This window comes from Zalophus californianus, chromosome 3, assembly GCF_009762305.2.
Source record: "Zalophus californianus isolate mZalCal1 chromosome 3, mZalCal1.pri.v2, whole genome shotgun sequence".
Lineage (NCBI taxonomy): Eukaryota > Metazoa > Chordata > Mammalia > Carnivora > Otariidae > Zalophus > Zalophus californianus.
The window spans coordinates 109611938-109629617 of record NC_045597.1 but is presented as its reverse complement, the minus strand read 5'-3'; the positions used below and the strand labels follow the sequence as shown (position 1 = coordinate 109629617).

At 37.2% G+C, this 17680-nt stretch overlaps 1 protein-coding gene across 1 annotated transcript in view; it reads right to left on the bottom strand.

The window, feature by feature from the left end:
- Positions 1-17680, bottom strand: part of ARHGAP15 (Rho GTPase activating protein 15) — a 610094-nt gene that overhangs the window by 533204 nt on the left and 59210 nt on the right. The window contains exon 3 of the mRNA XM_035726444.1: positions 591-659. Coding sequence (XP_035582337.1) covers positions 591-659 — 69 coding nt within the window. The remainder of the gene's footprint in view (positions 1-590; positions 660-17680) is intronic.

Sequence of the window (17680 nt, the reverse complement as noted above, 5' to 3'; positions counted from 1 at the left end):
CCTGGGATTAACTATTTTCTTAAAAAGAATTGTCAAAATTTTCAGTAGGCCCCAAATAATCTCTGCTTCTTGTTATTCACAGCCTTGTGTAGTCCCTTCTCCTTGAGTATGGACTAGACTTAGTGACTTGATTCTGATCATGAGAATGTGGAAAAGTTGATGGGATATCACTACCATGATTAGGTTATAAAAGATTTGCCTTCTGTCTTGCTAGCAGAATCCTTTGCCTTCTCAGTTTGCATGATTTGAAGAAGCAAGCTGCCATTTTGGTGAAGCCTACATGGCAGGAAACTGAGAGCAGCCTCTGGATCACATTCCTGGAGGAACTGAACCCTGCCAACAACCAAGTGCATGAACAGGAAAGCAGATCCTTCCCCAGTCAAACCTTCAGATGTGACCCCAATTCTGGCTTAAAGTTTGATTGAAATCTGAGAGACTCTGAACTAGAGGACTCTGCTAAACCATGCCTGGATTCCTGACCCACAAAAACATAAGATAACAATGTGTGCTGTTTTAAGTTGTTGAGTTTGGGGTTAATTTGTTCTGTAGCAGTAGATAAATAATACAGTATTGCAGGGAAATAAACTTACCAATTGTTCCAATGGAGGAATGACATCTTTCAAGACATGCTGTGAATGATTCCTTCTGTGTCGGGGTATCTGAAAAAATATTGGCATTAGATATATTATTTTTCTCCAAAAAAAGCTATAAATGATTTAAAAGAGCATATTTTAGTAAAGCACACAGGTAAGTAACCATATTCAGATTCATTCAAGAAGTCAAACAAAGTAGATATAAAATGAAAAGTAAATGTTTTAGACATTGACTAATTTGAATAAAATGTGTACTAAAAGATTGCTGGCTGCAACAATATCTCCTATTCAACATACTCCTCTTACCGTGTAACCTTGACACTCCTCCTATCAAGTGGGGGGTCTATGTTCTTTCATTTTGAACCCGCGAAGAGCTTTATGCCTGTTTCAATCAAAAAGCACGGCAGAAGTGACACTACGTGACTTAAAATAGTGGAGCATAAAAATGTCATGTACTTCCTCCTTGTTCTCTTAGAACCCTCACATTTGGAAAATATTCACCATGTTGGGATGAAGCCCAAATCATCTCACACAGAGAGATTACAGGGAGAGACCTCATAGGTTTTCTGGCTAAGAGACTAACTGAGGTTCTAGCAGAGAGCTTGTATCAACTGCCAGTCATATGAGTATAGATATTTTCTGATGGTTCCCTCTGCTGGCCATTGAGTCATCCCCATGCTTCAAGTCCTAGTAGAAGCCTCAAACACTGTGTAGTAGACAAAAGCTATTCTTGCTATGTCTTACCTGAATTTTTGACCAGACTCTGTAAGCATTAAAAAAAAAAAAAAAAAAATCACTGTTTTATATCTTTATATTTCAGGGTGACTTGCACTGAAACAAAATATTTAATGTTGAAACACCTTGTGTTTATGATATGATGTGAGCTCAGCTTTTTCAGAGTCAATGTTCTATTAATTTTCATGCTTTCTTCTACAAATGTATTTAAATACACAATAACCAATGGATTAGTGTTTTTGGAACAAAATTTTTAAAATGCCTATTGTTGTTTCTGCCAAAAAGTACCATAGACTGATTCTATAATAAAACAAAAAGAGAAGAAGAAGGAATTTATAATGAAATATTGTATTGTTTGATAATTTAAATAGAAGCTCTAATTAATAATCCTATTTTACTAGGCAGGAATTCTCCAGTATTTTACATGAAGGTGGCAGGGTATAAAGTGGAAGAGACAGGGAAGTAGGAAAAGAAAGAATGAGAGCGAGAAAGAGAGACTGCAGGATGAGTGTGAGGTATTAAAGAATAAAGCAGGTCTGAGAACTGTCTAGAAAAGAACTTTGGATGGCTTTGACTGTGGTACTGGCACATGTAACTGACTGAAGGGATTAAATCAAAGCCTTTTGAGATTTTGAGAGACTTGTATTAGCAAAGAAACCAAAAGCCTGGCCTCAAAAACCTGTGACTCTATACAACCCTTGAACCCCATATTTTCTCCGCAAAACTGCGCTGTGAAAGCAGTACAACCTCCAAGGGAGCCATTGCCTTCCAAGTTCGCTTTCAATGTGGCCAGTGGGGGATGATGGGGGAGGAGGAGCCTCCAGAAAGCAGAGCCAGAAACCTTGGAGAACAATGGGCATGGGGAATTATCCCAAAAAGGAGAACCAGGAGAGCCAGGAATGGACTCTGTGGCGAAGGCAGGGGTCTCACAGGGCCTGCCCAGCAAGCTTTAATAGTCATTTGGGTCAAGTGACTGTTGGCTGGTCACCATTTATTTCCTTTACAAATGAGAGGGTGTTTCCAGTTATCAAGTTCTCGTTCCACCATTGTCGATTGGATGTGATGGGAAAAACAGAACAGAGAATTCATTTTTTTCAAGTTCTAAACCTCTAACCCCCTGGAGAGAAATTGGTGTGATGAAGAAAGTTATTTGTCACTGCTATTCTTCTATTGGAGTTTGATGTAGTAACTGCGTGGGACTTTTGGTCATCTTTGGGGAGGTGGATAGATGTATTTCTGAGTGTTGAAGACAGGTGCAAATTGACATACGGTGAAGGTGGTGGGGGCGGACTGTGGCAGCCCCTGATGCCTGCTCACCAAAATTCTGTCCTTTCTCCAGGGCATATATCTAGACTGCATTTCTCAGCCTGCCTTGCAGTTAGGAGTGGTCACATAACTGTTCAGACCAACGGGATGAGAAGCCTTCCCCATTCAAAGCTATTAACCAGTGAGTGTTTCCCCTCCGTGTTCCCTCCCATGCTGGCTGGGAGTGCACACTGAATGAGGCCATGCAGGAGGCTGAAGAGGCAAGATGGAAGACGACTCTGAATCACCATGTGAAGAAAAGCCAAACATAGGCGAGGAAAACACATTTTGTTTTATTTAGTAAACTTTTGATTTTGGAATAATTTTATACTTAGAGAAAAGTTGTAGCAAGGACAGAGAGTTCCTGTAGAAAATTACCTTCTAACAGTTTGTAGTGAGAAATAAACTTCTATTTCTTGGAGCCATTGTGTATTTTAGAGAATTTTATAGCTGCTAGCATTACCTTAAATAAAACAACCATAGTTGATCTTAATTCATGTTGAAATGAACATATATATTCATATATATATATATATTCATATATATACTGGGTATTTAAACCTTTTAAGGAACCAGGCATTTATTTTGTACTGCTCTGCATTTGGAACTTACTTCCCTTAACTATTAGTCATTAAACCAGGATTTATTATCTTCACTGAAAATTTAATATATATGCCTTACATTCAATTTACAATGGTGGAAAAATTCTGGGATTCTTTTTTTCTTGTTCTATTTCCTTGAAATTTGTTGGATTTCCAGTCTTGGGCTAAAAATCACTCTCCTAGCCTATAAAATACTTCAAGCTGTAAATATTAGAGAAAGTAGTATCAAGTGATGTCTCCACAGCATTGATGAATAAGCACCTGGGCATTCACTTGTGTCAGTCTTACCATTCCTTCTATGGCCAAACCATGCCTACCTTTGTCCTACTACTACTAGATTTTGATGGGTATATTGGCCCGCCAGTCTCATAAATAGTCTCTTCTAGTCACTATAGAAAGTTTTCTTTTGAGGCAATGTTTTAAAATGCATTGTGTATATATTGCCAGAAGCACAAGAGATGATTTTAGCTGATGAATGTTTTAATTATCATTTACACAATCTTAAGTTTTAGCAGGAAACTTTCCACACAAAGACATTTGTTAGTCGTATGAATACATTTTCCATTAAAATAGAATATAAATAATAAAATTAAATAAGTACTATGTAGTGTGCAATATGGGGGAAAAAACCCACAAACATAGTAAGTGAATGACTGAAATGTGGGAAACAAAATTTTTTAAAGATTTATTTATTTATTATTTATCTTAGAGAGAGAGAGAAGGAGAGCACATTCGCGAGTGCCGTGGTGGTGGGGGAAGGGGAGGAAGGGCTGAGGAAGAGGGAGAGAAAGTCTCAAGCAGACTCCACGCTGAGCACGGAGCCTGGGGGGAGGGATAGCTCCATCTCACTACCCTGAGATCACTATCCAAGCCATAATCAAGAGTTGGACACCTAACAGACTGCGCAACCCAGGACCCTCTGGGAAACAAATTTTAATGAGAAGAAATCAGAACAGAAATGACCAGTTACTGAGCACATATTTATTTCATCCTTACAGGGAACTATTGGGTCCATGGTATAAATAAGAATTCAGATTGGGAAACTACACAGTGTTATTGTCTGTTAACATGTATTCAATGCTTATTATTTGCCAGGCACTGTTCTAAGTATTTTGCACATATTAACATACTTAATTCTCACTCTTTTTTCATAAATGTAGAAACACAGATACAGACAGTTTAAGTAACTTTAAAGATCCAGAGCTAGTAAAAGCCATGGGTGATATTTAACCAGGATCTAAGGCTTCAACTATTACACTTTATTGCTTCACCAGCAATATAATGTATATGCATAAAGGCAATCATTACATTCTTGGGGAACTCCAAAGTTGAGATTATCTGCATGCATAAGGGGATATTTCTAAGGAAGATATTTGAGTCAAACGTATAAATTTGTACATGTTTACACAGGGAGCTAGAAATCAGGTTTCAAATCTGTTATGAATTATCTTAATTTTCCTTTAGGGAAAGTAATATTGCTGATCATTCCTAAAGCAATAAGCTAGCCAATCTATCATGTTCAACCAAGTTATGGAGATGCAGGAAAAAAGAGAACTTTCATCACCTGTCTTTGCTTTAATACTCTTCTCAATTAAGCATTAGGCACAGAAATGTGTTATCATCCCAAATCAGATTACTCTGACTGAGACTTATGATATAGGAAATTCTGAATCCAAATTTGCTTAGTTGTGTTACATGGATATCAAGAAAAGTTAAGATATTTCAAGAGAGCTGTCTTATGTGGTTTACTTAATTGAAATAATAATTATAAAGAACACTTGAGGTCAATCAAAACTTCCTGAGGTAAGTTTGAAGGGAACAGAGGCTCTCCTAAGCCATACATAGTATAAAATAACAGAAAATCTTATAGTATTTGTACATGTTTCTCAATCAATAGTTTATTAGTAATATCTGAAAATTTTGCAAATTATTACAGGACACTTTCTTGAGAAACGTTTCTGCTTAAGACATCAGATGTCCTTATAAACCATTCATTTAGCCAGTAAACATTGCATGTTTAGTACAGTTATATGCTAGTAGTTTCTAATAGTAGATGTTCAAAATATACATGTTTGTTGTGTTTGTTGATGTTATCAAATATCTCTAAAACTAGTATTGCAAGAAGAGTACTTCATTTTTGGACAATCCTAATTTTTTCTCAATGTATCTGATATTAAAAACCTATGTTTTGCTCTGCAAATTACTTCTGGGTGAGTTTCAGAATGCTAGCAATGGTGGGCTCCATTGTTCAATCTCAGGTCCTTTTCACTTCTGCAGCAATTCTTAATCACTGAATTTGGAAAACTTGAATAGCAATAATAATATTAGCAGTAGTTTGTTACAACATTATTTTAATACATTATTTTCTCTGTGAGTTACAGAAGCATTTCTTCTGAGGAAGTCTTAAAATACGGTTTTTACGACTTATGTTTGCTTTCTTTTTTGCTTCCAAGTGTTCTGAAATAGTATACAGATCCTTCCTCTAAACATAAGTGGACATGTATGTATATCTACCACATATTTATTTAAGTGTCCACAGTCTGATTTTTTGCTAGTTTGTACACTCTTAAATTATGAAATGTTGGTTTCAATATTATTTTACAGTTCTCATTTGAGAAAGGTTACTTCACAGTTTCTTTTGAGGGGGATATGGTTATGTCTTAACTGTTTTCTTACCACAGTGTTCTGCATCTTAAGCAACTGAGCTTTAACAATAAAGACGTGAGTTGTTGAAAATCCTTCCTTTGAAGAGAAGAACAAGTCAGTCCTCATCTTTTTGCGATGATGTCATCTTCCTATTGATTTATTATGTTCAGTAAATGGGAATGATTTGTAGCTATCATTGGAAAAAAAACTTGAAATACAAATGACTTCTGCTTGGATTCTTTTGGAAACCAATATCAGATGAATATTTCACTGAATTACTTTTAGATCAGATCTATGTGTTTCTCCTTCTTTGTTTCCATCTACCACTCTCCCCACTCCTTCTCTGCTCCTTCTCAGGTACGTTAGCTTTATAATTGTGCAAAGCAAAGTTGGAAGCATGAAGTACTGAGAATGTGCAATGCATATTTTCCTTTAAATTCCTTTTTGTTCTTATTATACATCATAATTAAGTTTTCCAGATATATTTTCCTCCAAAAAGAAAAAATTAAAAAGTCATTTTTTTGAAGTGTTTTCATTTTTTTCTTCCATTTCTTCTTCATTTTAATCTATTTAAAGAACATGAAACTGATGGGTGGGACTAGTGCTTGGTACAAAGTAAAAATAACAGAATTTGGGCATATTATTTTCCTGGTATAGGAAGGTCTACTATGAAAGTTATACATAAACATGAAACATTCCACATAGCTCTGATTTTAAATAGATTACCATTTTTGATGAAAGTTTATATCTTGTGGCTTAGAGTTGAAATAAAAATCACTTGAATAAAAGCATTAGTTAGCTCCAGCATTTTCGCAGACATGTACATTTTCCGAGGCATACCTCCCATTAGCAACCTCCCTAGATACTTGGATAAAAAGCAGAAATAAATCTGTGGTTAAGTTTAGTTTTTATCTTCACAGATTCTCAAAAGCTTTTTTTTTCCCCCGGTGTATCCCAGTTTTTATGTTCAAATCTTCATTTGTTTTGCCAAATTCTTTTTCTTAAAGCTATTACAATCAGAAATTAAGAAAAGTTACTGAAACTTTTATTTTTATTTTTTTTGGAATGTGGAAACATGGCCAATATTTCTTGTATGCACAACAATTTGGTTGTTTAGTTGTAATAAGCATCAACCTAAATGATGGCTGTGTTTTTTAAATCATGTGTATGTGGTAGGTAACTGCTTTTGTTGGGAAAAAAAGAAAGTTAATATATGAGGATATTATTTTATCATGCATTTAATCTTCTACTTTTACCCACCTGTGGACACATGTCAATTCACACATGTAAAATCATAATTATTCATCCACTAACTATATGTATTTTTCATAGTCTTCATAGAAGGTAATGACATTAACCATAGAGGAACCAAATTCTTCTTTTTTCTTCCTTATTAATGTACCACAGGTATATTGATGCACATTTAAGATGGCCTTCTCCCTCTGCCTATGATATCATTCGGTTACCATAGTGGGCCTCCATAAGCAAATGCCCCCTTTTTTGTTTGTTTGGCTTTTCCATAAGCTCTTTTTGGCTATATATTGTCAGTCAGGAATCTGACGCTCTCCCTTATCTCTTTTATCCCCTGCAGAAAAGGAAAGGGAAGGATTCAAAATCCTTCCGGAGGACATATTAAAGTTTTTCAGCAATTTTTTTTTTTTTTTTTTTTTTTTTAGTTTGTTGAATAGTCCTTGGTCAGCATCTGGGTCATCTGTGGTGCTCACCGGCCTTTCAATCCTGGGCTAAGTCTAGTTGAGTTAAATTCAGCTCCAACCACATTTTCTTATCTCCCAGATAGCCAAAGGGAATCAATAGCTGGAATGATTTAACTTCTTAATATTCCTCCCTTGCTTTATTTAGTCCCAAACACATGTGTTCCTCCAAGAAGAAAATCAAACTGCCTGACACCTTCTTGCTTAAATAAAAATTAGTTATATACCGTGCACATGGCCTCATTTATTGCTAAAGACTGTTTCCTTTAGTTCTCTCATTTCTTTTTTCATGCTTTCAGTAGAATGTTTCTCTCCAAGAATTTTCTCAGATTGAGAAGTGTCATTCATATAGTCCACAGACACACTACTATTTTAGCCTTTTTGAACATGCTCTTAAGATAAAAACTACCAGAACCAAGAAACATAGCCATACCTGAAAAACATAATTTTCTACATTTTTTTCACGCAAAGCATATTTATATATTGTATTAGTTTTTAGCTTACTTTTTTCTCTGTAGGTTCCTTCTTATTTAGACATGAATTTCCAAATGGATATAATGAGAAACGGTGTGCTAAAATAGACATATAAACATTTTATTCTACTCGTAATACTATTACTGGTATTAAATCTAAAGCATTATATACTTTGTTAGACCCATAGCTAAATTTATTATTGCCAGCAGATTATATAGCTTGCTTACTACTTCCTTTACCCTCCATAACAGAGATACTACTCTGTTGATGGAAAAAAAAAAAAAAAATGAATAGAACACTTGGGCCAACCTGACATTTTCTCCACAACTGCAAGTCATGTGTTATCTTTTAAATAAAAAGATTCAAGACAGCAGGAAACGATACCAAGAAAACTATCTCATAAACACCTTAAAACAAAGCAAACTAGTAAACAAACAGTTCTCGAGGCCCAAAATGGTCAAAACAGTCCATCTATTTTACCCAAATTAAACAAATCATTGTCAAATCACCATTTGACTATGTTGGGCCAAAACAACCTATATCTAATTTTATGATGTTTAACTGTCTAAAAGCTCTGAACAAATTAGAATCAGGTTTTATTTTCAGTCTCAAACAGTCTCTTTCATTGCCCTGAAGTGCTTAAGTTGAAATATTGAGTTTACTTCTTACTTTTTCAGGTATCTGTTCAATCACTGAAGAAGACATTCTGTCATTTAGAAAATAATCCACCATATGTCAGGTTTGATCCACGATATGCGAAGTTTGACAAAGATATTTACCCACAGTTTGATTTCTATAGTCTGCTGACACCATTCCTCAGACAAAATTATTTCTTAATGCAAAGCTGGACATGAGCTAACTCACTGAAAATGCTCTGCCTGCATGGAAAGGTCACTTCTACAAGCATTGTGGGAGGCAAGGCTCTTAATGACTATGCCAATCTTTCAAGATTTAACAGATTTTTGGTCAAATGTCTAAAATATGCACATGAATATGCTCGGCGGCTTTAGTCAATATCTAATAATTGTATCTTTCCAGTTTCCTTTCTTTATGTATTCTTTGAGGTTTTCAGACCCCAAACTCACCTTCTGCTGCCGAAAAAGCAGATTTAGTTCTGAAGGTTAATCCAACTCAGCAGGATTGAAGGATGGCACTTTTCCTTGGTCGTAAGTATGTTGGCTCAGGCCAGACAGCTGTTAGGACATTCTCCTCTGGGAATCGTGCCCTCAACACCCACCGTTGATGCACATACATGGTCGACTGGCTGCCGACTTCCGTGCCCATCTGCTCAAATGGCATGGTGCCCACTCACAAGTTGGCTGGATCCTTGCCCTTAGTGTGTAGGTGCCAAGCAATGATGGGTTTAGATGGGCAGCCTGCATAATACTACAAGTGACAATTTTTTTCTTTCTCTCTCTACAATATCTGTCCTCTGTGCCTTCTCTGAGAGTGAAACTCGTGTTTCTCCACCTTTGATTTTACCGGTGGACACACACAGCCTTCGGCAGGTAGGTGTGCAAATGTGCCCAACCTGCCACCGACTGTAAGATGAAAGAGAAGAAAGAATCCACAGAGCCCCAAACGACAAGTTCTAACACTGAAATGGGCTGGAGTGTGAAAATCCCGACCACCTGGAGTCTGTCAGAAGAAATTTAGCATGGGTGTAAGTACAGCAGACCTCTCACAGATAGCAATGGCACCAGGAAATAGTTTAAGTTAGAGCACTTTTTCCTGTCACAGCCTCAGCACAAATTACTTGCCTTGCATTGAAAAGACACGTACAACACTAAATGAAATAAATCAGGCAAAAAGAACAAGCCTAATGGGAACACAATTTATATGCTCAGTGGGGGCAAGGGTGCAAGCTATGATACTCAGACCTCAAAAATAACCCTGACTGGAGGTCTTAATGGAAAGAAAAAGAAACAAAAATAGCATCTCTCTTTCCAGTCTACAGCAAACCCATAGAGAGGAATAGATTGGCATAGGAGGTTGTGACTTTAATGATCCAAAGCATATGAATGCTTGTTAGCAGACAGCAGACAGACATAAGTAAGAACAACAGTAATGGCTGCATCTGCATCCTGGCCTGTGGCACTCAAACCAATCAGGCAGCGCTGGAGAGCAGCGCCTGAAGGTACGTGAAAGCCGCGCTTTCCTTGTGTGTTTATTTAAGGGTGATTGAATTCAGGGTGTTGTCAGTCTGCCTTGGAGAATGGTTATCCAATGTGTAGGCATGATCTTGCTCCCTGAATATGCTCTGTTGACTGAGCTAGTTATGTGTGACTACTTGCCCTCTCCTAGTCTTTATGCAGTGCCAAAATCCTCCAGTCCAAGTTCCAAAGGAACAGGGCCTAAAAACTTTTGGCTCCAGAATCAAATTAGGCTTCTCTGCTTCCCTAGCCAGAAATGCATAAATACCCAATGGCCAAAACCAAAGAATGTGACATTGTGGAATGAATAGAGCTGTCATATACCACTAAAGTGTGGAAATATCTACTGTTTGAAGTCAAGACTAGTTCAACATCTTCAGTAATCGGAACAGACTTCTTTGGACACCTTCATGGGGTAGTCTGGCTTTTGAGTGAGAATGTTTCTGGCAAGCTACTCATTCCAGATATCAGAAATGCAAGAACATACGGTTTATAAGAGAAAATCTGCCATTTTTTGGTATCAAAAAAATTCTCAAAGGCAGCACATTTTCATAAAAGACAAATCCCTCATCCTGTTTTCCTGATTGACCTTCAAGTTAGCACCACTTGCTTAGATGTATATACTTTAAAAGGAACTGATCAAAGAAGAGGTAAGTTGGTACACTTTGAAAAAAAATGTTTACGTGAAACTCAATTCGGAATTATCAGGGGAAGTTTCTCGTGAAAATAGACAAAGAATAGGTATAATCATCCAAGACTCCTCGATCTGATTACTATGCTATAACTGTCAGTGTTCCCAGAGCAAATCATTTTCCCATGATTTATCACGCCTTGAGGGTATAACAGTAAGAATTACATACTACTAATTTATTGAAAATGAAGAAAAGCAGATGTCCTGTCTAGGGAATCTTGAGGGTAAGGATCATGTTTTACTCATCTTTAAATTCACCGAATTTAACATAGTGTGGAATATATATTATGGAATCGGTCATTTCAAACTTTATAATGCACCTCTTTATACATGTGACCTACTATTTCATGCCGTTCACCAAAAGCTTCAATAGCCTATAATGCCTTGTTCTAAAGTTATTTTGTTGGAAACATAGTTATCATTCTTTTCAAAAGTCAGCCACCCTTAAATAAATATTCTTTTCCAGGTAAGCTCTTATAATTTCTCATAAGAGATTTGTCATCTTTCCTTACTGAAATCAGGTCAAATTCTCAAAATGATCCCCTCATTAGAGTACCGTTGAACAAACTGATACTGTTGGCTAATAGTTTCCTGATCTGTGTAGTATATACGATGCTTGAGGATTAGGGTTCTGCTTCTAGAGGGAGAAACTGAGAAGTTACATAGATACAGATGGGTGTAGATATAGGTAGATAGATGTAGTTCTGCTTTTAAATAGCATTACATAATTATGTAGATTACTATTATTCTGAACAGTTCCATGTTCACTTACCCTCCAGGTAAATTACCTTATCTCTTGGTGCCTCTTTTCCCTTAACTGTAAAATATGGCATAGCATAGTACTTATTCCTTATAGGATTACATTAGAAATTTTAAAAAATTGATACATATACAGTTTTGAACACATGGTAAGTCCTCATCATTATAATCTCCCCTATACCAATTGTATTATTCCTCTTCCAGTACTCCTTCTGGTAAATATATTCTAGTAAGTGGATAATTAATATTAAGCAAAAGTACTCATAAAATCTTCAATGATTCTAGAAACTTTTAAAATGATTTGTTTCTTGGGGTGTCTGGGTGGCACAGTCGGTTAAGCATCTGACTCTTGGCTTCAGCTCAGGTCGTAATCTCAGGATTGTGAGACTGAGCCCTGAGTTGGGCTCAGAGCTCAGCGTGGAGTCTGCTGTAGATTCCTTCTCCCTCTGCCCCTCTCACTCGTGCTCTCTCTCTCCCTCTCTAAAATAAATAAATCTTTCAAAAAAATGATTTGTTTCTCTACTTTAAGAAATTCCAGCCATTTCCTTCTAGGATACTTTGAAAGCATTTTGTTAGAAAAACCTTTAAACACTCAAGGAGATGGCGTTATACTGGTTATACAGGAAGTGACAGTCTTGGTGTCGTTTTAGAATTTTGCTTACTGCAATCCTACCTCTTGCTCGTAATGAATCATGTCCCTCCCACAAGCAAAACATATCATGTCCTCCCAGGATTCCAAAGAGTCTCACCCTGTTATAGCATCTCCTTGAAATCCAGAGTCTCAACATCTAAATCTAAATTCCATTCTCCCATTGGCTCAAAGACCAAAAATCTAGTCACCTAAATCCAGTTTTGAAAGAAGTTGAACTTGACTGAGATCAACCATTAAGTAGCAAAGGCAGGAATCAAACAATTTAGTTCTATAGCTAGTGGTGTTTATTTTATTTTGTTTAAAGGTTTTATTTATTTATTTGAGAGAGAGAGCATGAGAGAGCACAAGCAGGGGAAGCGAGAGAGGGCAAAGCGGCTCCCGGATGAGCTGGAAGCCCAAGTGGGGCACGATCCCAGGACCTGACCTGAGCCGAAGACAGACACTTAATCCGCTGAGGCACCCAGGCGTCCCCATCACTAGTGGTGTTTAACAAGGACCGTGCACTAGCCATGCGACGAAGTAGTTACAGTTATTGCCTTCATTGCATAGATGATAAATCCAAGGACAGTGAGAAAAGACTTTAAATTATAAAGTAAGGGTGAGAGGCTGCTCGTTAACCCAGATTCATCTCATTCAAAAATTCATGCGTTCTAACTCCAAAGTTTTTTTTGTTTGTTTGTTTTTTTATTTATTTATTTTTTTAAAGATTTTTATTTATTCATTTGAGACACAGAGATAGAGAGAGAGAGAGAAAGCATGAGCAGGGAGAGAGGCAGAGGGAGAAACAGGCTCCCCGCTGAGCCAGGAGCCCGATGTGGGGCTCGATCCCAGGACCCTGGGATCATGACCTGAGCCGAAGGCAGACACTTAACCATCTGAGCCACCCAGGCGCCCCCTGACTCCAAAGTTTTTAAATGCTGAAGCTACTGGCCCTTGATATGGATATTCAACAAATGCTTGTTGCCTGACCATCATATTGCACTGTTTGCAGATTAAAATATGCAGTAATGTGTATCACACTTCCCCCTCACTTATCTTACACCTAAGTTCCTATTTTCTATTTTCATCATATTTCAGATAAGGAATCTTTATAATCATCTTGAACATTAGCTGAGAAGAAATAATGATAGCAATGTTTGGGATATGAGGAAGATGAATAGACTAAAGGTGTATCTACTTTACTACAATATCCACTCAAAACAAGTGCTACAGATTTGTATTTGGTGAATCCTAGAACTGGAAAATTACCATCTGTTCTAGATACCATACCATACCACACCATACCATACCATACCATACCATACCCTACCATACCATAAAGATTCCCGGATGGATTTCTAGTTGAAAGCGATGGATTGACCACACACATTAATCTCCCCTATTTACTAAAATCAGAGTAAAAGAAAAAAAAATGTATTTGTAAAGAATGAGAGAGTGAGCACAATTGGGTGATATATCTCAAAAAGTTCTTGGAAGATAAAATGTATATGAAAATGTAATTACTTTGTAAAATGAAAGAAGTTACAACCTCAGTGTTTCCAGACATGGAAGATTGGTGTTAATGACAAAATATTCATAACCATCACTTGGAAGCATCCATGAAAGACAAAGTCAAGACTGCCTGTAACAGCCATCATCCAGAACAGCTGGATGCCCAGGCTCACTCATTCACTGAATATAGCCAGAGGACTGTTCGCAGATCTGTGTAAGAGAGACATTGAACCAGGCATCTTCAAGAATCTTGATTCAGGCCCACCTGGCATCACAGAGGGCAGAGAGGACTGTGGGACTATGAACCAGGGGATTAGGGTTTACCTGCTAAGCAATGGGACCTTCATCTCCTATTCTCAACCATTCTCCCAGAAATACCAGAGGCAAAAATGTATCCCTTCATCTAGAAGACTTGAAGAGTTTTCTCTGAAAGAGCAAACGGCTTCAAAGTCCATCAGATATTGAAATTTGGATATCCTCAATGAAAAATCTCTTTGTGGGGCACCAGGGTGGCTCAATCAGTTAAGCATCTCCCTTCAGCTCAGGTCATGATCCCAGGGCCCCAGGACGGAGCCCCGCATCGAGATTCCCTGCCCAGTAGGGAATCTGCTTCTCCCTCTCCCTCTGCCCCTACCCCCTGCTTGTGCTCCCTTGCTCACTTGCTCTCTCTCTCAAATAAATAAATAAAATCTTAAAGATAAATAAATAAAATGAAAAGCCTCTTTGTGTATGTTCTATGTGTTCTACAGAGAAGGTTGTCAGTTAACAAGCCCAGCACCTCAACTCTAAATATACAGACAGCATTTTTAAAATATGAATATGCAGGCATGGGTCACAAGAAATTAATTATTATATGATATATAACACTATATAACACAATATTTATATACTATACTTACAGATAATAATTGTATCATATATAGTATGTTATATAATACTATATAATCATATGGTATATAATAATTTATAATTACTAGATTATATACTTCTTTATTGAGCACTTATATGTAAAATGCACTGTTCTAAGTGCTGAATAAAATAACCTCTACTTTAAAGTCATTGAGGAAAGTCTCAAGATGGAAAAGGAATATCAAAACAAGCAAACATAAAAAGGTGCTCAAAATAAGCAGAAGTAATACCAAGAAAAGAAAGAAAGAAATGTTTAAAAATACTACTGGTAATAATATCAAGAGATAAGAAAATATATAAGATTCATAAAAACAGGAATAATAATAGAGGCATTGGAAAATTAAATACATAAATAAATATAATTAATTAACACAAATTTTGGAGGATAAGAATAAATGTGTCAGGAAATAGAAAAAACAGAGAGATGAATTATTAAAAAGAAGAAATAAGAAAATAATTTAGGATGTTCAGCATCTGCCTTATAGAAAAGTCCAAAAAGGAAAAAAAAAAAATGAAACGCGTCGTAAGAACTTTTAAAATAAAGTACAAGAGAATGTTCCAGGATTTTATATGAGCCTTCTGACTGAAAGAGCCTACCAAATGGGGCACCTGGGTGGGTCAGTAGTCTGTTAAACATCTTTCTTCAGCTGGGGTCATGATCCCAGGGTCCTGGGATTGAACCCCACATCGGGCTCCTTGCTCAGGGGAGAGTCTGCTTCTCCCTCTCCCTCTGCCTGCTGCTCTGCCTACTTGTGCTCTCTCTCTCTGTCTCTTTGTCAAATAAATAAATAAGATCTTTTCTAAAAAAGAGAAAGAAAGAGCCTCCCAAGTGTCCAGTGTAATAAATTAAGAAGTAAGTCACGCAATTATAAAGAAGTAGGAAGAGAGAAAGATCAAGGATCACATACAAATGAATGGGAATCAGAATGGTGTTGGACTTTTCTAAAACTGACTGGAGGCTAGAAGAATGCTTTCAGAGTTTAAGGAGATGGACCCCTGGGTGGCTCAGTCAGTTAAGCGTCTGCCTTCACCTCAGGTCATGATCCCAGGGTCCTGGGATCGAGTCCTGTGCTGGGCTCCTTGCTCAGCGGGAAGCCTGCTTCTCCCTCTGCCTGCTGCTCCCCCTGCTTGTGTTCTCTCTCTTTTTGTCAAATAAATAAATAAGATCTAAAAAAAAAAAAAAGTTTAAGGAGGAAAATATTATCAACCCAGAATCATGTAGCCTGTTTATCTATCAAAGGGCAGAATTGAATCAGATTATCTCCAGATATAAGAAGACTCAAAGCATTTGTTTCCACTACATTCTTTTTGTGAAACTACTGAGGAAAATAATTACGCAAAATGACAGCTCTGACCAAGGGAAAAGAGCCATGGGAAATAGGATGTACAGACATAGAAAAGTGGCAAGGAGAAGTCACATATTCACGGATGTGTGTCAGGGAAGCAGAGTCTTCAGTCCAAGTGGAAGGAAGAAGGTGGATATCGATAGGAAGAAGACTTTTAAAAAAAGAAAAAGGAGAAATATATTATTTTATGTTTCAGTGTTTGAGGAAAAGATTGGTAGGTGTTTGACAGATTGCTGGAAACTTTGGGAAAATTACCTATAGATATGATGAAATATAAATGAATTAAACTAAGGCAATCATTGACTCCACGAAAGAAAGTTGAATCCAAAGGAATGATAGTTGTATAATAATTCTTGGCACAACAGCAAATACCTAGAAAAACACAACAATGGCAGCTAGTAATTGAAACAAAATTAGTTATAGAACTATAATGGAAGAAAATTGAGGGAAGGGAAGCTGTGGTGTATAAGAGAGCTAATATCAAACTATTATAACAGAAAATCAATACAGGGGCACCTGGGTGGCTCAGTCGTTAAGCATCTGCCCTTGGCTCAGGTCATGATCCCAGGGTCCTGGGATCGAGCCCTGCATCGGGCTCCCTGCTCCGCCAGGAGCCTGCTTGTCCCTCTCCCACTCCCCCTGCCTGTGTTCCCTCTCTCCCGATGTCTCTCTCTGTCAAATAAATAAATAAAATCTTTAAAAAAAATCAATACATAATACTTACAATAGATAAATCAGTATATGCATATTGTTGAAAAGCATGAAGGTTAATATAAAAAAGAAATAACCATAACAATAAACTAAAACTGTTGAAGGTGGTTGCCCCTAGGAAGTGGGATTAATCAGGAAAAGAGAAGCCAGAGGAATGCTATGTTTAGTCAAAACTTAGGTAGACTAATGTCTTAAGTTCATATATAACTTTGATAAGGAATAATAGCTGATTACAAGCCAAGTGTGATGTATCATTTAAAAAATAAAAATTTTCTTCCAATAGTCTCGTGAGAGAGAGTAGGCAGTTATACCTAATGCCCAACTAGGACCTCAGCAATCCATCTACACCATAAAAAAGTCCCACTGGCCTATCAGATCCTGAAGACAAGTTAAATACAGAAAGAATTGTAAGTCTGATTCAGCAGAGAATAATTGTTACAAAATCACAATGTTAACAACCAATGGATTCAAGCCCTGCATTCACCATTAATCTGTGTGATTTACGGTGAGTCATCTAATCTTTCTATATCTCCGTTTCCTCATCTACAAAATACAGGATATATCTTATACCTCATAGTTTTAGGGGATGATTCAATGGATTAATACTGCTAACACGCTTCCAACAACACCTGGTACATAGTAAATGCTCAATAAAGGTTAGCTATTATTATTATCAAAATAACTCCTTAACTTTGAACCCTAACAGAAGTCGTCTGAAAATAGAGGTGTCACCCGTTGAGTTTTCTATGGTTTCCAGTTGACAACTCATTCTCTAATGCACCCACTAAGGGCAGTGAAACAGTCAGGTTCAAAGGAGAAGGCAAGGGGAAGTGGAGACCTTAACCCCTCTCCTACTCCCTCTGGCCTGGCTTCCTTTTGTCCTGTGAAGGCATTTTACCCA